Source organism: Thermobia domestica, chromosome 1 (assembly GCF_964235325.1).
Source record: "Thermobia domestica chromosome 1, izTheDome1.hap1.1, whole genome shotgun sequence".
Classification (NCBI taxonomy): domain Eukaryota; kingdom Metazoa; phylum Arthropoda; class Insecta; order Zygentoma; family Lepismatidae; genus Thermobia; species Thermobia domestica.
The window spans coordinates 74,717,791-74,739,351 of NC_137454.1; the positions used below are offsets into that span (position 1 = coordinate 74,717,791).

A 21,561-nucleotide genomic window follows, 5' to 3' on the forward strand; every position below is an offset into this window, starting at 1 on the left:
AGTTTGTACTTTAGTAATGTGGTTTTCCTCCGAAGAGGAAGCACAGAAAGTAATCGTTAGCCGATGGCAATGCCTAAGTCGTCAACTTGTTTCAAGTATCTCTGCCTCCGAAGAGGAGAGTGTCAAAATAAATCGTTAAACCTAAAGAATAGCAAAGTCGTCTAAGTTGAGATCAAGTTGGTGTGTCAGCCTCCGTAGAGGATCAAAAACAATTATTCGACGGTTGTTTCCTTCAACCTTAGAGAGGAAGGTACTCCAACCGTATATATGATGTTCGCGCTTAAAACCAATGGATATGGAAAACCTTTTCTCCGCCAGCTACGGATACCCAATTTTTTACCCTGGTTAGAGCTCCAGGTGGCCAGTTCGAATACAAGCGTGTTTTTTTATTTATTTATTTTTTTTTACAAGGTTAAACCGGTCAAGGGGTACACCCTTTCTTCGGGAAGGGGATGAAGGGAAAGTTAAGGGATAGGTGAGAGAAGGTGAGGGCTAAGTGATTTATTTTTATTTATTTATTTATTTATTTATTCATTCATTTTCAGTGCATTTTATTTTGGGGTTTGCATTGATTCATGTAGTTGGGTTTTCATATTCTTTATTTATTTATTTATTTATTCAGGACATCCATTTCATATATCGTACTCTTCAAATATGGAAGGCATCATTTAGGTATCTATTAGCGGCGAGAAATTGAAGTTAGGAATTCATCCACGGGATAATGAGATGATAGATGAATGCAGTGCAATTGGACAAGACAAACACAGGGAAGATGATTAGTAGAGACAAATGCAGGGTTATCTTCTGTTCTGTGGCAACTCAGAACTAATGAGCACAGATGAGCCTCTGGAACTACAATGATGAGTACTAGTGCAAAGATGGATAGATGTGCCGTGATAAATGGTCAGGGTGGTAGATGGCAAAATCTTGTTTAGTAGGATCGTTGTCATCAAGGGTATTGGAGTACATTGTTAGAAGATGTTGAAGAGGGGTATCAAGATATTGAGAAGGTGTGTCTAGCAGAATGTCTATATGAATGGCGTCAAGAATAAGGGGATTACCTGATTGAATGCCTTTGGTGATGTACTTGGAGCGGGTTTGTTCGAGATGTTGAAGAATGGTAGGAAAGGTAATTCTCTCGTAGAGTAGTGCGGTAGGGGACGGAAGGCGAATGCGAAAAGCTAATCGAAAAGCGTGGCGTTCAATGATTTCTAGTCGCTGATACAGTTGTGGTGGGGCAGATATCCATGCAGTATGGCCATGAGTGAGTGCCGGTCGGAGAAACGATTTGTATGTTGTAAGAACAGTTTGTGTATGGAGGCCCCATGAGATACCTACTAAGCTTTTTAGTAAAGCTAGTCGTTTAGTGGCTTGAGTTTGGATCTTCTGTAAATGGGGCTTCCAAGTCAGTTTACTATCGAAGATCACTCCGAGATATTTAACATGGGAAGTTGGTAATAGGGGAGTGCCTTGAACTGAAAGACGTAGCAAGTTAGGATTGCGACGGATTTTGGAGGGACGTTTTTGAATAATGAGGGTTTGGGTTTTTGAGGCATTGACGGAGAGTTTCCATATGTCGCACCAGTTGATAAAAGCATTTATGGCTGGTTGTAGAGTGCGATTAATATGTTGAATAGATTTTCCAAGAGTCAAAAAAGCGGTATCGTCAGCATATTGAAATAAGTGAATATTCGCCGGTAAGGATGGCATATCTGTCACATAAAGTATATACAGTAACGGGGAGAGAACAGAGCCTTGAGGTACTCCAGTGTGGAGGAATATAGGATGAGATGTGGTAGAATTTATAACGATATATGCGAGTCTATTGGCAAGGAAGGAATGTATAAGGCGGACATAGCTAGTGGGTAAGTGAAATTTGTGAAGTTTATAAAGCAACCCTTGATGCCATACTCTATCAAACGCTTTTTCTAGGTCGAACAGTAGAAGGCAAGATGGGTGAGAAGAATTATAATGATTGCTGATGGTGTTACTGAGGCGAAGTAATTGGTCATTCAGACTAATGCCAGGGCGAAATCCTGCTTGGTGATTAGGAATGAGATTACGATCTGTGAGATGAGCATGGAGACGTGTAACAAGAATTTTTTCAAAAATTTTACTAAGGCAAGAGGTCAGTTGGATGGGCCTATATGAGGAAACATCATGAATTGGTTTATCGGGCTTAATGAAGAGAAGGATCTTGGAGACTTTCCAATCAGGTGGATAAAAGCCTGTGCGTAATATGAAGGTGTAGATAGATGCTAGGAGCTGTAGAAGTACTGGGGGAGCCGCCTTGATGAGCTTATACGTGATAGAGTCAAAGCCCGAAGCTGTGGAGCGTTTTCGATGGATGATCGCTTGGATATCTGCCGGAAGAATTTCAGAAGTTAGGTTATTATCAGGTTCCAAAATATGTGTACAGTCAGGTTGGAGAAATCGGTTATGTGGGTCACAAAATCGTGCTATGCGACGATAAATTGGTCTATTAACCAGTTGAGGTGGTGGAGTGAATATTTGCTGAAAATAAGTTGCGAAAGCATTTGCCTTCTCGAGATCGGTGTGAAGAGGATGGGTATTGAGCATGATAGGGTAAGTAGGTCTTTGGAATTTGCCAGTAAGTAATTTGAATTTTTGCACCTAAACAACAAATCAAGTTCAAATACAAGCGCCTCAACTCCAACTTATAACTTCGGCTTTCAATTCTTTTATTTACGGTTACTTGTGATTTTACGTTTCACAGAGACGAACAGTTTAAGTGTGTGTGCTTTAAATAAACCAGTTAAATACACATTTTTTTTTCATAAAGTTTACGATTTAAAATTAGTGCTCAAAGACTTTCTATTTTAATGTCTTCTCGAAAATCAATGGAAACGAACTGCCCTGCCATCTTTCGAGTTCCTTTAGAGTATATGTTTGTGGACTTAATATGTTTGTGCTGAAACCTTTCGAAAATGAGATCTCGGAAACAACAGGCTCAAAATAGATGGCATTTTCACTGATCGATTGCAAATTATCTGTAGATTGTCCAGTTTCAATTGAATATTTAAAAAGCATAGTTGTTATTTCTTCATTATATTTTTACAGGTACACTGGAAGTGTTGAAAAAAAAAGAGCATCATATCCTAAGCATTATGCATTGCAACACCACATCGTTGTATATTGGGGTTGTATATGTCTCAGACGTTTGTTTTATGGCCAAATAATTGAAAAGGAACGATAACCATTTAGGACTAGCTCGGGAGAGTAATGCTCCGGGAAGTAGAAACAAGAAACACAGTTCTGATTGGTTGGCGTTATCCACTTCTTGCCACGTTGCATTCAAATAGCACACAACAAACGCTTGCTGTTGTCGGCCTCGGTGGCCGAGTGAGCAGTCGCAGTTCGTTGTGAGACGCGGTGTAGTGCACCTCGTGTGTGAGCTCCGCTGTAACTAGGTTATACGTTCGCTTTGACGGCCTTTGTGTTTGATACAATTTCAGTAGTGTGTCTGTCAGTGTACCAAACCCGGATTTCTGAATAGTTTTGTTTAGTGAATCTTAGTTGTTGTGTCACTCTACGATAGTTTTGTACCACTTACAATGAATGCTTTACGTAAAAATACAGTTCGAATTGCATTTGACAAGATGACGAGTACTATCAGGCCCAGTGTAGCCAGGATACAGGCTTGGTTAACTACCGAATTGCAATTACATATTCAGGATATTGCAGCGATTCAACTTCATAATGAGGATTATAGTTTGTACATCAAGTTTAAATGTCAAGATCACGTGGACACCTTTCTTCGTCAGCACCCGGAAACCATGAATTTTGAGCATGAAAATGGCACAATAAGTCAAGTACAGTTGTCCAGTGCAAGTATACAATATACCCGTGTACGCATATTGGATCTCCCCATGGAAATCACTAATGATGAACTTAGTGCAGTGCTTCGCCCCTATGGACAAGTGATACATATCACGGAGGAACTGTGGTCCAGTACGTTACCATTTCCAGTTTATAATGGCAATAGACTCGTTCAAATGATTTTAGGGAAACATATTTCCTCTAAAATTGTGGTTCGTGAGTGTCGTGCTAGTGTCATGTATCAAGGTCAACCGCCTACCTGCTTTATTTGTCTGGCCCCGAACCACGTCGCAAGTGCCTGTCCACGGAAAGTTAAACCCCAGGTGATATCTACTTCAGCTCCCACTGCATTTAAGATGACTGAACTTTTCAGTGGTAAGATGCCGACAACTCCTAGTTATTGCCCTTCTTCACCCGATTTACAGTTGCCAACGGTTTCTACTGCCCAACCAATGGTCCTAGAGAGCACCCCCTCCCCTTCGGTTCCTAATTTACAGGATGAGAGGAATTTTCCCCAGTTGCCCTTCAAAAGTGAATTTCTTCAGTCAGCTGTATCCGAGAAGCAGAGTAAAGAGGGCAGTGCCCCTCATGCTACCTCCAAGATGATTCCCACTACTGCAACGACCCTGTCATCTGACCTCTCGCCCGACTGTAAACAGCCTGAAGTGTCTATTAACCAAGAAGCACATCCCCCTGTTGTATTAGAGCATCCGTTACAGCCAGTGCATAGTGAAAACGTGTCAAAGAAAAGGAAAACAAAAGTATCTACTGAACGGAATGACGTAACAAGTGCTTTATCCGTGTGGCCTTCTAGTGCAGTGTCTTCCCTCACTCCAGCAAATGGTGAAAACAATGTTAGCCAGTGAATTCGTAAACAAACCATGTTCCAAGTGTTTATATCGTTCTGCGATCTTACACGTTTCAGACACGAGACCAACAACACACCACACAGCTCTTTTTTTTTTTCAAGGTTGATAGTTTCCCGGTCTGATAGTCATTTTGACTCTAAAGTAAGATTTACGTAATAGTGCCTGCGATACGAAAGCTTTATTTACATTGTTTTCTATTATATGCTGTTATATAGGTTGTTTACAAATGTACCGTCTGTTAAGAAACGTACCAGCGAGGTCATTTCCTTTCTTTTTGTTTCTGCTGTTCCTGTGCACTATATCCGGGTCAATGCAAGAAGTTCGTAAGCCAAATGTTCGATCATATATTACCTTAAATTTGAATGGAATTCAAAGTGATGCTAATCGCAATTTTTTACGAAGCTTTATCAACCAAACATCGACTGACTTTATTTTATTACAAGAAGTGGCGTTTGCAGAATTTGACTTTTTACCCCAATATATTGCATTTGTCAATATAGGACCAGCGCACCGGGGTACAGCTATATTATGTAAACGAGGTATAGAGGTCTCAAATGTTATTCATTTGCCGTCTGGCAGGGGTATTAGCATTACTTGTGACAATATTACGATCATTAATATTTATTCGTATTCTGGCACTAATAATCGAATAGCACGGGAACAGTTTTACTCTACTGAAATCTTACCATTATTTCCGAATGTTCCGAATAACATAATACTTGCAGGCGATTTTAATGCTGTCTCTAGAGCAATTGATACCACGGGAAAGTTTATTCCATCACCTGCCCTACAGCAGCTAGTTTCATCAATACCTTTCAAGGACGTCTGGGTCCACCACCGGCGAGATCTCCAATTCACTTTTAAAAATTCTACTATGAGCAGTCGGTTGGACCGAGTTTTGGCAACGACTAATCTAGTATCCTCCATCACTGATATTCATTTGAAATTAGTTCCGTTCAGTGATTATGCCGCAGTAATCTGGACATGTAAATTTGCGCTAGGTGTTACTACAATCTATGGAAAAACAGCTTGGAAATTGAATACTCAATTACTTACTGACGCCGACACGAAATGTTTGTTTAGAACTAAATGGACGTACTGGCTCCGCCAACGTCACTACTACCCGACACTAAATGATTGGTGGGTCAAACATGTGAAGCCTAAAATAAGAAGTTTTTTCAAATGGCAAGGAGCTGAAAAGAAACGAGACCAGCGTGACACCCTAGCGTATCTTTACAGAGCGCTGCATGAACTTTGGATCCTGCCCAGCTCTCCGCAAAATATGATTGCAATTCACAAAACGAAGGCATGGATAAAACAACTTCATGCTAATGATGTACGCAAATATGTTCATACCCTGCCAGACGGAGATTGTCTGCCCGATGAACACATTACATTTTATCACTATATGGCGAAACATAAACGTCGTGTTGGGAAGGTGATTGACACCCTGAATCATAATAATACCAAACTTACGGCCCTCCCTGACATTCAAAAAGTTTTCTTTGACCATTATACAACGTTATATACTGCCACTACGGACCCTCCCCATGGGTATCACGATTATTTAAATTTGTTGCTCCCACAATTATCAGCGGCTGATGATCAGATATTAACTGCACCACTAACAGAAGCGGAAATACTTCACACGCTTAAGCAATGTAATCCTACCTCAAGGCCCGGGAGTGACGGTTTGCCGTATGCACTCTATCAACAGTATTGGGATATCATAGGCGTGGATATGGTAACATTATATAATGAACTCTATGCTACTCCGCACTTCCTTCAAAATGATGGTCATGTGATCTTTATTCCTAAGTCTTCTGATGCCAACACTGTCACACAATATAGGCCAATCACCTTGCTCAACACCGATCTCAAATTGTTTAGTAAAGTTCTAGTGCGACGCCTCAAATCAATATTTCAAGACAAAATTAGTCCATTTCAGGCTGCTCTCAACCCACATAAGAATGTTTATTACGCGCTGACCAAGATTCGGGATGTTGTAGGTTATTTTACGTTTAATAGAAAACCGGCTTGCCTGATATCCCTTGATTTTCAAAATGCATTTGATCGATTATCTCATGCCTTTCTGTTTGCTGTGCTACGAGCGTATAATTTTCCGGAAGTTTTCCTTAACTTTTTCACTCATATATACAGCACAGCCACGGCTACGCTTCAAATAAATGGTTTTTCTACTGCTCCCATTCCATTACAGAAAGGAGTACGTCAGGGTTGTCCAATTTCCATGTTTTTGTTTGGCCTCGCACTAGAACCTTTATTATATAAGTTAGCTGCCTATATACAACCTGATCTGAATGACCTGCAAAATATATCGGTTACTGCCTTCGCAGACGATGTTAGCCTTAGCTGTACCACTCTACAACAATTTAACTTTATTATTGACCAATTACAACAATTTAGTGCTCTTAGGGGCGAACTGCTTAATTTACAAAAAACGAAAGTGTTACCCTTTCATTCTTGGACTATGGACGGCATACCCCTACCATTTGCCAACATTGAACTGGTTACGAAAGTGAAAATCCTGGGCATAACGTTTTCTAATTCAGACAGTTTACAGTATGAACATATTTGGGATCCTCTCATTCAAAAATTACGAATGCTCAGTCTAAATCACAAATTGCGCAACTTAAACCTAATTCAACGTATTTGGTACATCAATAGTTATTTATGTGCTAAATTGTGGTACTCCGCTCATATATATCCCATTAGTGATTTGTATGTTCGTAAAATAAATTCCCTGATTGGTTGGTTTCTGTGGGCAGGGCATTATTTTCGTGTCAAGAGTGACACTGTTACCCTACCCCTTGACCGTGGGGGCTTGAACCTAATATCAGTCAGAGCGAAATGTACTGCATTCTTTCTAGCTAATAATTATAAACAATTTCAAGTTACTGACCAAATCACCCACCAATGGATTTCTTGTTGGATCTCTTCCCTCCCTGCACCTAATCCTCCTAATATGAAGTCACTCAAACAGGCCCCGGTGTATATTCAACACTGCGTGCAAGGTTGGTCCTATGTTCCTATCTCTGATCCTACAAACTACTCCCATATCCGCTTTCTATCCACACACTTCCACGCACCTCTTTGCAATAATATCGTTCCGCGTATCCAAATGAAATTTCCAACAAAAAATTGGTCCAGAATTTGGTTCAATATTCATAACACCACGTTGTCATCAGAGGTCGTGAGTAGTGCTGTCGAAATCGGTTTTTGAAAAAACCGAAAACCGGTTTTTGAAAAAAGTGAAATTTCATAAAACCGAAATGTCGGTTTTGAAAACCGCATTTGCGGTTTCGGTTTTGAAAACCGCTTTTGCGGTTTCGGTTTTGAAAACCGCATTTGCGGTTTCGGTTTTGAAAACAGCTTTTGCGGTTTCGGTTTTGAAAACCGCATCTGCGGTTTCGGTTTTGAAAACCGCATTTGAGGTTTCGGTTTTGAAAACCGCATTTCAGGTTTCGGTTTTGAAAACCGCTTTTGCGGTTTCGGTTTTAAAAACCGCCTTTGCGGTTTCGGTTTTGAAAACCCCTTTTGCGGTTTCGGGTTTGAAAACCGCATCTGCGGTTTCGGTTTTGAAAACCGAATTTCTAAAAAACCGAAAACTGCAGAAGTCACAAAAATTCGACAGCACTAATATCAAGTAACGACGAGGAAACAGCAAAGAATCTTCCCACCTTCGGCTCACAGTTGCCAGATGGAGGGAAATTTCCCCCGGCGTAGGGAAAAATGCTCAAAATTTGCAGAGGTGACAATATATTTTTTCTTAAAATGTCTTAACGTGTAGGGAAATTCTTGTTTAGTATTCTTTTACAATTGGCAGAATAAAAAAAAATAAGTTGCAGTTTCTCACAAAGAGGCACAGCTATCGTTATTGGGAAGTAAAAAGATATAAAATAAAATATGATCGGTGTTCCCTTCACGTATGAACTATTGCAGGTGTCTGGGACTTGCGATAAGAAACCAGTCAACACATGCAAAACCACAACATTCACATTTATCGGAGTGGCAACAAATCAACAATAAAATTGTGTATTGCGATCTAAAACTTTTTCTTTTCTTTTTTTAAGAAAGGGAGGTGGTGTTTTTTTGTTAACAAAAGAAAGAGTGGCAGTACTATTTAGAAACAAGGTGAAAGAGTAATGATAATATAAAAGACCTCAGTCTAAGTGGGTGAGATTTCAAATTGGATTTCATGAGTTGCAGATGTAGTGATCTTAAATAGGGATATACCTTATTTTCTATTTAGCTTAGTGTTGTCATATTACCCGATTTTTGCAGGTACCACCCGATTGTCAGGTTCTATATTCGTCCCTCGCTATCTTAATCACGAAAAACCACCCGCTTTTTGGGATTGGAGAAAAATCTAAGACGACTTAGTGAATAAAGTGTTGGTATATTCAACGTAAACCGCTACACCTTTGACAATCTTAATCGCGATTGAGTTAAATTTGGACTCGCGCTCAGGCTCAGGCTGTGAGCTATCTGAGCAGTGCGCGGGTGTAGGGCCATTCGCTAATAAGAGATCTGCTCTAATGCACAATAGTTTTTTTTTGTGTAGTTCATGTGTTTTTAATCTAATGTATTGGATATTTTATACGAATGAATATTCTTTTGTAGATGTGACAAACATACTTGAATTATTCATGCCTTCATAAGCTACAAGAATGCCGAACGACAATTTCAAGTGTATCTTTAACGACACTTATAGAAGCGAATTTGTGTATGTTCGCCAAGGCAGAACTCAGTTTGAAGCAAAATGTACACTCTGGAAAACTTCGTTTCGTTTGAAAAGTAGGCTGCAGGGAAGCAAAGTGGACCCCACCTGATTTTTATATATTTTGTAAACTAGATCACGAGGAACACGAATCTGGAGTTTTGACATTCCGACTTCCGGAGCTCGAGATATTAAAACTAAGTTTAATATAGATATATTCTCTATACGAAACATATTATGTCCTGTGAGATATATAAAGGTAACCAAGAAAGTTCTGTCGCTTTTTGTGGAGGTATGTGTTCAATTGATCCTCACACCGTGAGTTGAATGCGAATGGAGAAAAGGCGAAGGTCATATGTTGGTGTGGGTATATCCAACATTCTACCTGCTTGTGGCAGCTCAGTTACAACATGAACTTGTGTGAGGACATACTGAATATGGAACCTCCACAGAGCGTCATAAGGGCGTGTATGCTGTACGAGTTCAAACTTGGATCAAACGCCACTGCAGTGGGGCGGAAGATATCTCAGGCCTTTCGTGAGGGTGTCGTGATTACGCAAACAGTGCAAGGGTGGTTTAGAAAGTTTAAGGACGGTGACAAAACACTCACGAAAGACGCACCACGTGCCGGAAGACCAACACATGTACAAAATGAAGATATTCAGGTAGCAATTGAGGCGAACAGTGGAGAGACCTGTGAGGAACTGGGGCTAACATTCAATGTGAGTGGAGAAACCATCCGGCAGCACCTCCATCAACTTGGGAAACACTACAATTTGAGTCTATTGGTCCCACATGAATTAACTCCGGGCCAGAAGACTACGCGTACTGACACCTGTGTTTCTTTGCTGTCTCGTCTGAGGAAGGAGCCATTTCTGGACAGGATGTTGACATGTGATGAGAAGCTCCATGGCGTCGTCATCATTGGTTAAAATCCCATCCAAAACAGCTGAAACCAGTAATGCAGCAGAAAGTCCTGCTGTGTGTTTGGTGGACTGCTCGCGACATCGTGCATCGGGAACTGCTACCGGCTGTTCAAGAAAAACTCAAAACTCTGGAGCCAGCACTTCTCAATCGCTAAGGGGTTCTCCCGTTACGGGACAACGCTAAGCCCCACATGATTAGAGTGACCCGGGACACCATCCTACGCCTTGAATGGGAAACACTATTGCAACCGCCATACTCCCTGTACAATGCACCGTCCGATTATCCCTGAACCATTTCTTGGACACTCACATTAGAGAGCTAAAGTTCAACTCCGTAGTAAAGGTGCAAAATGCACTTGATACCTTCTTTGCTTCACGGCAAACCAAGTTCTACCGCGAAGTAGTCCATGCCCATCCCGAACGTTTTCAGAAGGTCGTTGATACTGATGGGTACTATTTTTGATCTTCCAGGTACGTCTTAGGCAGGGGTGTAGCCACGGGGGGCCCATCGGGGCAAGGCTCCCCAAATGATTTCCTGGCCCCCCTAATGACCAGATGTTAAAACATCATCGTGAGATTACTTCGCTTCAGACATTTTAAAATAGCAATGTTTACATATAATTAATAATTTACGGTAAAAAAGTATTTTACCATACCAATCACAAAATAGTATGGTATTTCTTCCTTATAGCGATCCGAAAATAATATGGTATACTTTTTGTGACAGTAGATTACACAATTTACGGCGATTTGTATTTGACAGTTTGAAGACAAACGTTTTGACAAGGTACTATAAATTCTATGAAATGAAATGAAATCTTGAGTTTAACGTCCCACGCCTATGCCGGTTAGGCCAAAGGAGACGGTGATTATGAGAAATGAATGAAATAGTGGAGTGAAGAAAGTGGGAGGAAACGGAACCCCGAGAAAATCCATGAGCACGGTGTTTGTCCACCACAAAGTCCACACGGCGCGAGCTGGGATTGAACCAGGGACCCCAAGCACCGGAGGTGAACGCTCTACCACTGAGCCACCGCGCTCCCACTATAAATTCTATCATAAAACAATGGTACTATACTAATCGTAAGTACATTATATTATTTATATGCTGTTATTAGTGTTTCAAGAAAACTTTTTATCAGATGGAAAATTTAGTGAAAAGCAACGTTTTTATTCAGTTTTTCAGTTTGGATTTCATTCGCTTTTTAAAATGCTATTTCATGTAAAACAGGAAGTGAGATATAGCTGTTAATAAAATAATTATGTCTTTTTAGTCACGAATAATAAATAAACATTTTCTTCAGAAAATCTTAAAATAAATTAAGTGCAATTTCAAAGAAAATCAGTCTTATGTATAAAAGTAACCAAGAAAGTTCTGTTGCTTTTTGCGTATGTCTGCGATAGTTGGCCCTCACTGGCGGCCGGGTTTCGTCGAGTCGAAACATATATCTCGCGTCGGGGTGTTGAAGTTACCACCGCGTAGCAGCGACCAGCGAGAACTTTGTTTTGGTCCGCACTTCTTAGATTCTTTGCGGAGAATCGTGAAGGGACCAACACGAACTATCGCCAGTCATGTGCATGCGGTTATTATTATATTTTATTTTTTGCTGACGAATTGTTCCTAAAGTGAGCTCCGAGTGTCAAGAGTAACCTCTGCCTCAACATCATGACGTGAAAAATCTTGAGATAAGTGCGATAATTGTATGAATTTAGATGACAACTGTAGTCGATCATTAGAAAGTGAGTATGCGAGAACTATGAAATAAAGTAAATAGACACGCGTCATTTTGTTACAAAATTACATGGCGAACACATTTTATCTAATTCCAAACACTTATCGTCGAATATACACGGTTAAAGGAGCACTGTGATTGACCAAATTAAAAAGATCTTAACGATTTATCCTTTACAAGCGACGTTTCCTTCATCGCCATCGTAGCAAAGTAGGAAGAACACTTGCCTAGTAATCATAAGGTTGGTGGTTTGAGTCCCCTTCGGGGTAATTTTTTGGTACTTTTTAAAAGTGTTTTTTAGACTCACCTTAATGTAACTAAATCACACATATAGCCGATTTAACATTTTGGGGGAGTAATTTTGTGGTTCATTGCCGTTTTGTCGCATCTCTGCCGCTGGTGGCATAATTTTCAAAACGGTAGAGGGGCCACCGGGGATCGTCGCTGCGGCGCCGCCAATGTTTGGCGTGATGTCGCTAATTGCCCATTTGTGGTCCACCGACGCTTACGGCATGGGGACAATTCAGTGTGAGTGGCGAAACCATTCAGCAGCACCTTCATCAACTGAGGAAACACTAGAAGTTGGGTCCATGGGTCCCACATAACTTGATTCCGGGTCAAAAGGCAACGCAAGCAGATACCTGTGTTTCTTTGCTGTCTCGTCTGAAGAAGGAGCCATTTCTGGACAAGGTGTTGCCATGTGATGAGAAATGGGTCCTGTTCGAAGTTCCATGGTGCCGCCATAATTGGTTAGCATCCCATGAACGGTTCCACGACAGCCGAAACCAGTACTACACCAGAAGAAAGTCCTCCTGTGTGTTGATGAACTGCTCGTGGCATAGTGCATCGGGAACTGCTACCAGCTGGTCATCGCATCAATCCAACTGTGTACTGTCAGCAGTTGAGCCGTGTTCAAGAGAAACTCAAAACTCTGGAGCCAGCACTTTTGAATCCCAAAGGGGTCCTTATGTTACAGGACAACGCTAAGCCCCTCGTGGCTAGGATGACCCGGGACACCATTTTACGCCTTGGATAGGAAACATTATTGCATCCGCCATACTCCCTGGACATTGCACCGTCCGATTATCGTCTGTTCCCTTCCTTGGACAATCACTTTAAAGGATGCCAGCTCAAATCCCAAGTAGAGGTGCAAAATGCACTTGATAACTTCTTCACTTCACGGAACACCAACCTCTACCGCGATGGAATAAATGGCCTTCCAGAACGTTTGCAGAAGGTTGTCGATCTATTCTTGATCTTCCAGATACGTGTTAGGTGACATATGAATGTCCGGAGGTGGTGGGTGAGAAAGCGATAGAACTTTCTTGTTTACCTATATAGATTGGTTCTGTGTATTGAAATAGTTATGCACAAAGGTATAATGTTTGGTCGGGGGCAGTAGTTCTTGGTTAAACATAATACAAACTATCTGTAATATAATTTATGAAATTATTACTATTATTATTATTATTATTATTAATAATAATAATAATAATAATAATAATAATAATAATAATAATAATAATAATAATAATAATAATAATAATAAGCTAAAACAATGTTTTTAGTTTTCCGGAAGGAAACCAAAATTTTCCAGTTTTTTTCAGGCTTCAAAAACACTAGCTGTAACACATTTTTTTCGATTGTAGCTGCCCCCCTTCAAAAACGACGGGCCCCTCCTATAGAAACCTGCTGGCTACACCCCTGGTCTTAGGTGACATATCGATGTTCTAAGGTGATAGGTCAAAAAGCGACAGAACTTTCTTCATTAATTTTATACATACTATGTAAAACTACTGTATAAGGTCTAGTATCTCGAGTTCGGGAAGTCGGAATGTCAAAATTCCTTAAGATTCGTGTTCCTCGTGCTCTACTTTACAAAATATATAAAAATCAGGTGGGGTCCAGTTTACTTCCCTGCAACCGAAAAGTACCTTGGAAGTGTCATCAAAGAAGTAACTTAAAAAAAAGTGCAAATGATCCCAGGTCAGTATTTGTAACACATAAGTTCACATCAGTACTTACAGAGTTCTAAACCGTAAGAAAGTGGGAGGAAACGGGAGCAAATAAAAAAAGTTGAAACACAGACATAAATCAATACAATTGTCTCGATCGATAGATGCTTTCACAATTGTTGAAAGGTGTAATTAAAAACATTGGTTTCGGTTTTGAAAACCGCATTTGCGGTTTCGGTTTTGAAAACCGCTTTTGCGGTTTCGGTTTTGAAAACCGCATTTGCGGTTTCGGTTTTGAAAACCGCATTTGCGGTTTCGATTTTGAAAACCGCTTTTGCGGTTTCGGTTTTGAAAACCGCATTTGCGGTTTCGGTTTTGAAAACCGCTTTTGCGGTTTCGGTTTTGAAAACCGCATTTGCGGTTTCGATTTTGAAAACCGCTTTTGCGGTTTCGGTTTTGAAAACCGCATTTGCGGTTTCGGTTTTGAAAACCGTTTTTGCGGTTTCGGTTTTGAAAACCGCATTTGCGGTTTTCGGTTTTCAGAAAACCGGTTTTCTCAAAAACCGAAAACCGCAAATGTCACAAAAATTCAACAGCACTAGTCGTGAGTGTCTGGTATACGATAGTAAATGAGCTCGTACCTACTCATGGTAAGTTAAAACGTATTAGTGTACTCCCTACGGATATGTGTCAACACTGTAATCAGGAAGACACGCTACAACACAGACTGACGTTGTGTCTTCACTCTTCTTCTATCTGGGCTAAATTACAACGCCTGTTAAGTGTGATTTGCCGAGAACCTGCACATAAGTTTGATCATAATTATGCTTTGTTCCCAGACTATAAGTTTTTTCCAATCACGAAAAACAATAGCGTCACATGGTTAATTGGTCAAACGATTTTTTATCTTATGGACACATATCCGTATGGAAATGAATATGCATATGTGATGTTTCTTAAAACTGCTTGTAAACAATTTTCTGTAAATGTAGCTCACAAATATTTTTCAAATTATTTACGTATACTATGTACTGAATATTTGTCCTAAGCTGTTTTAGCTTCATGTAACTCTTCTGCAAATGGCAAATAATAATAATAATAATAAAAAAGTGAGCTAGCGCTATGTGCTAATAATAAAATCCTCTTTTGGCGCGAGTTCAAACCCCGCCCGAGGAAAGATTTTTTTTTTTACATTTTTATAACACTTATTAAATTAAAATAATATGAAAATAATACTTAAAAAAGTGATTTATTTATTTTTATGCAGATAAGTAGTTGTAGTACTTATGCCCTTGTACTCCATGATATAGGGTCGTTTTGTTCCCCTTGTACTTAATGATATAAATTTTGTGACCAACTTCAAACAACTGGCTAGGATAGCGCGTAAAACAGCTGTCTAGAGTAGCGCGCGGAAAAACGAACTTCCGGGAGTATTACTCTCCCGAGCGGGTCGCATTTTCGCCGATCCCAAGAGGTTCAGCGAAAACATGGCTGAAGTAGCATTCTTATTGGCCACGTACCGATGACGTCACCTATTATTATTACTACTACTACTGCTGCTGCTTTTGCTTTGGATCTGTATAGTACAAGGGCAAACTTATTTTAATGAAAGAAGTTTAATGGAAATTTTACAAAATAATCGTTAGATCACTTTGGATCTGTATAGTACAAGGGCAAACTTATTTTAATGAAAGAAGTTAATGAAAATTTTTAAAAAAATAATCGTTAAATCACTTTCTGAATATTATTTCTAAATTATTTTAAGAAAAGAAATGTTACAAAAAAATTTTAAAATAATAAAAAAAAAACTTAGGCACGAGGCAGGGCTTGAACCCACGCCAAAAACGATTTTTCTTACTAGCATGCTGCACTAGCTCACTCAGCCACGAGGGCCGACAGCAACTAGCGTTTACTTTGTGTTATATGTATGTCATGACTCATGATGTCTTATCTGTATCGGCCAATCAGATCGAAGGATATCTGAAGCTCTTGGGATCCGCGAAAATGCGAGCGGGTCGTAACCATTTCTGCAGTCTAAGACGAACTTTTATTTTTGCAGTGTTTTGCCCATTGAACACCATCTATAACTGACATTGTAATTAATTGTGTATGTAATCTGTTTGCTTATTACATACTGAATGCAAGAAGAAGGAATACACTTACATACATGAATTAGAAACTTCAAACGGAAGTAGGCTCAAATCTTGCAAACGGTCCGAGATATTGAAAAAATAATCGAAAAAATCTCCCTTTTATAGTATAATTTGCCAATTTTTATCACGGCGTCTATAACTTTTGTCTGTAATGAACATGTACAGATGTTTCCAGGAATGTCAAGGACATTTATGCTCATATGCGAATGATGCGCTGTGTAGAGAACGCAGGTTCTTGTCCTCGGAGCGATTACAATTATCGGAGGTACTGATTTGATATGTAGTGCACAACTGTTTAAAACAAATAACATTAAATGAAATTAAACAATTAACAGCAACCGCTATAATGATAACTTAAGGTAACAATAACCGTGCATTTTAACAAGAGATCAACAAGAATACAACATATAAAGCAACTGTAACAAACACGTTCCTAAAAATATTCATTTTTGGCAATTTTCCTTTGACATGCCAAATTTAATCATTGTAATCCTAAAGAAATTGCTCAATAATTTTGAGATATAAAAGGAGTTCCTATAAATAAACCCCACCAAAGTTGGATTTTTTTTTTTATTTCTGTTAATTTATAAAGGTAAGCAAGAAAGTTCTGTCACTTTTGTGTAGGTCTGTTTCAATTGGACCTCCCACCGTGAGTTGAATGCGAATGAGGATAAGACGAAGGTCAGCTGTTGTTCTGCGTATGTGCAGCATACTACCTGGTTATGGTAGTTCAGTTACATTGTGAACTTGCGTAAGAACAGAGTGAATGAGACCTCCACAGAGCGTCATAAGGGCGTGTATGCAATACGAGTTCAAAGTGGGGACAAAGACAGCTGCAACGGAATCTCAACTATCTGAAAGATAAGATTTTGTATCCCAAGAAAACGCCCATTTAAATAGCATAGTAATTTCTTCATCCCCTTTCGACCCCTGAAAAATTAAAAAAAAATTCACTTTTGGCAATTTTTTCACGGTTAGTCCTGGAAGGCTACAAACATGCCAAATTTCATCATTCTAATCTTGCCGGAAGTGCCTAAACATTTTGGGGTATAGAAGACGTCCCATATAAATAACATTGGAAAGATTTTTCAGTTCCCCATGAAACCACTTTACGATTAGAAATTTTCATTTCTGATGATTCACTTAGGTAAAACTAACGAAAACGTAGAAGCATACCGAATTTGAAGTTCTTATTCGAATTCTAAGTACCTAAAACATGAGATTATAGGTCCAGAAAAAGTCTCCTTTAAATAACATGGGGAAATTCTTCATCCCCTCTTTAGACCCCCTAAAAATTAAAAATATTCACTTTTGCCAATTTTCCTGTGGGTTTGTCCTAAAAAGCTATAATCATGTCAAATTTAATCATTGTAGCCCTGCAGGAAGTGCTCAATAATTTGAGGGTGTAAAAGGTGTCCCATATAAATAACATGGGAAAGATTTTTCAGTTCCCTATAAAACCACTCTAAAGTTGGAATTTTTTACTTTTGGCAATTTTTCTGTCGGTTAGTCCTAGAAGGCTACAATCATGCCAAATTTCATCATTCTAATCTTGCCGGAAGTGCCTAAACATTTTGGGGTATAGAAGACGTCCCATATAAATAACATTGGAAAGATTTTTCAGTTCCCCATAAAACCACTTTACGTTTAGAAATTTTTATTTTCGATGATTCACTTAGGTAAAGCTTACGAAAACGTACAAGCATGCCGAATTTGAAACTTTTATTCCAATTCTAAATACCTAAAACATGAGATTATAGGTCCAGAAAAAGTCTCATTTAAATAACATGGGGAAATTCTTCATCCCCTCTTTAGACCCCCTAAAAATTAAAAATATTCACTTTTGCCAATTTTCCTGTGGGTTTGTCCCGAAAAGCTATAATCATGTCAAATTTAAACATTGTAGCCCTGCAGGAAGTGCTCAATAATTTGAGGGTGTAAAAGGTGTCCCATATAAATAACATGGGAAAGATTTTTCAGTTTCCTATAAAACCACTCTAAGGTCGGAATTTTTTACTTGTACTGATTTACTTAGGTAGTGCTAACGAAAGTGTGTAAGCATACCGAATTTCAAGTTTCTATTCCAATTCTAAGTACCTAAAACATGAGATTATAAGTTCAAAAACAGGTCCATTTAAATAACATGGGGAAATTTTTCATCCCCTCTTTAGATCCCCTAAAAATTAAAAATATTCACTTTTGACAATTTTCCTGTGGGTTAGTTCCGGAAAGCTACAATCATGCCAAATTTAATCATTGTAGCCCTACAGGAAGTGCTCAATAATTTATGTCAGCTCATGTAGTTTTATATATAGTTAGGATAAAACCCATCCTAGAGATCGGAGCTCTTAAAAGTATATCTAAGTAGCAGTAATACAACCCAATTCCCCCCCCTTCCAGAAGTCCGTCCTGGATCCGCCCCCTGCATGAAGCATACCACCATTAGCAAGCAGTAATCATATTTAAAGCACTGATATTTATGTAACCAGACATTATCTGGACAACTTTAAAACAAGTAAGTAAACAAAGATTTTACTTAAGCACGATTTTAACATAGTGTACAGTAAATCGAGAGAAACACCTAGTTTAGACAAATACGATATGTAAAAAGAATTAGTCAACAAATTCTCGTAGCTTACTTCGTTACAAGGAACAAAAACAACTTTAAAATATTCCGATTTCGTTGTGCAACAGTGTAGAAAACAAAACTTAAAACAGTATTTTCATCCCATAGTTACAAAAAAAAAAAAAAAAGATTTTTCTTTTTTCCTTTTTCTTTCTTTTCTTTTCTTTTCTTTTCTTTCTTTCTTTACTTTTTTACTTGGCATTCCGTTACAGGAGTCATTTCTGTTCTTAATGACTTGATAACGATGGCTTGAATCGTGGAAGGAGGAATGGATTTAGAAATATCTTGTTTTCAGAAACTCAAATGTTTTATCAGTACAAGTTTTAGAATCTATTAAAATCACATTAAACTGTGCTAATTGCTCAATGTATTTAATTTTTTCTTCTAGATAGCTCATTAAGGAAAATCGTATTTAATAATAATAGCATTTATGAAATTTGAAACTATGAATGTTAGGTAAACTCAAGTTAGGCAATCCAAAAAGATCTCACCTCCCTGTCTTAGTGCTCTAGCTATGGATCTGCACTGAGTAATCGCTTTTGGATGTTATTATTATTATTATTATTATTATTATTATTATTAATAATAATTATTATTATTTTTGAAAAAAACAATTGGACGTTACGACCTAACCTAGCAATCGAATATTCACAAACAACAGAAATAAACTCGAGTAGACACTTATAAACCAATGACCAACCTCAACACAAAATTCTGCACATGCAAAAGTTTTTGCTGAGTACATGCTAAGAAGAATGACTCATCGTATATTTTCTCCGTATACATAAATTCTGTCTTCTCAAGACGAACATCAAAATGCCTAAGTACTGACTTCTTTTTTGGTTTAACGTCACACTTTTATGCTGTTTAGGTTGAGGGAGACGATGACTAAGACAAGTGAATGATGATGGAAGAAGTGGTGGAACAAGAAAGTGGGAGGAAACGGGAATACTCCGAGAAAAACCCAGGGACACGATGTTATCTATCACAAATTTACTTGGCCTGGGATCGAACCAGGGATCCCACTCACGAGAAGTAAGCGCTGTATCATTGAACCACTGAGCCATCTCCTGGGTAGAGTGGTAGTGGCTCAGTGGTAGAGCGTTCACCTCTGGTGCTTGGGGTCCCGGGTTCGATCCCAGCCCCCGCAAATTGAACTTTGTGGTGGACAAACACCGTGCTCGTGGGTTTTCTCGGGGTACTCCCGTTTCCTCCCACTTTCTTCATTCCACCATTTCACTCATCTCTCATTATCACCGTCTCCTTTAGCCTAACCGGCATAACCGTGGGACGTAAAACTCAAATATTTCATTTCATTTCCCCCCCCCCCACCGGATCCTAACTTCTAATGTTACGCTGGGGTCAGATCATTGGGAACACTTTTCTGATTTTTCTTACACCAGAACTTGTATAAAATTAGAAAGGATACTTACAACAAATTCTTCTTCTTCTTCTTCTTCTTCTTCTTCTTCTTCTTATTATTATTATTATTATTATTATTATTATTATTATTATTATTATTATTATTATTATTATTATTATTAAAAATTCTGCCTTTTGGCAGGTCCTGGGATTAATGAGATTTTTTTTTTTTTCAATTTTAGATTTGAGCCTGGAAATGTTTCTTCCATGTTTCTCGATCTTTAGTTTCCTCTTTTAACTCCCAATATTTTCTTCTTTTTTTGAAACCATCGATCAGTTGTGTTCATCTTCTTCCTATTCCACGCTTCCCTTCCATCTTTTCTTCTATGGTAGTGTGAAGAAGACAATTTCTTCGCAAGATGCGTCCAATCCAATTGACATTCAAGGATGGTGGCTAGAAGTGCCCTCTTCTTTCCTATCCGTCTTAAAACATCTTTGTTTTGTTGCTCTTTATGTCCATTTTATCTTCTCCATTTTCTTGCAACACAACATTTACAAGCTCTCCAAATATTTCTTCTCTAACATCCGTAATGTCCAAATCTCTGGACCATACATTCCAATCCACGAGCCTGCTAGTTAAGAGTGATCTTTTCTTGTTGAATGCTTCTTTAGTTATGGCAATTCTTGACTTGATCTCTTTGGTGCAGTAAGCATCTCCCGTCAAAGTACTTTTCAAATACTTGAAATTATCGACCTCTTCAAGTTCTCTTTGTTCTACTTTGATCCGTAAGGGCGTGTTTCCACGGGATATTCTCATGACTTTCGACTTTTCGATGTTAATTTCTATTCCATACCGTTTTCCAGTGTCAACTATCTTGTCAATCATATCCTGTAGTCCTCCTTCGGTTTTAGCTATTATAACCGTATCATCTGCATACTTGATCTTGTTAATGATCTGCCCTCCAATCTTGAAATATCCAATTCCCATTAATGCTTCCTTCATTAAATGTTCACTGTAAATGTTGAATAATTGGGGCCACAAACTACATCCTTGTCTGACTCCTCTTCCAATCTCCACACTATTGGTTTCTCCTTCATTCAAGCGCAGCTTCACTCGTTGTCCTGTGTACAGGTTTTGAATGAGTCGTCGATCTCTCCAGTTGACTCCGATTTCTTTAGGTATTTTTAGAAGTTTCGTCCGATTAAACCGCTTCGAAGCTTTTCGGCAGTCGATGAAGCACAAACACAACTCTTCCCTTGCATCAAGAATTCTTTCTGATATAATTCTCATCAATCCAATATAATCTCTGGTGCCTTTTCCTTTGCGGAATCCAAATTGTTCCTCTTCTAACCTCGCAT

At 38.9% G+C, this 21,561-nt stretch overlaps 1 protein-coding gene across 2 annotated transcripts in view; it reads left to right on the forward strand.

Annotated features, from left to right (window-relative positions):
• The first annotated feature begins 800 nt into the window (after positions 1-800).
• Positions 801-21,561, forward strand: part of LOC145666187 (uncharacterized) — a 42,732-nt gene continuing 21,971 nt past the window's right edge. The window contains exon 1 of one of the 2 annotated variants that reach the window (XR_014127701.1): positions 801-1,010. Coding sequence is in view for 1 of the 2 variants with exons in the window: in XM_081733257.1 (XP_081589383.1) it covers positions 2,410-2,586 (177 nt within the window). In the remaining variant the exon portion in view is untranslated. Of the gene's footprint in view, positions 1,011-2,365; positions 2,587-21,561 lie in introns of those variants that run through there. The other variant, XM_081733257.1, reaches the window with a different exon arrangement.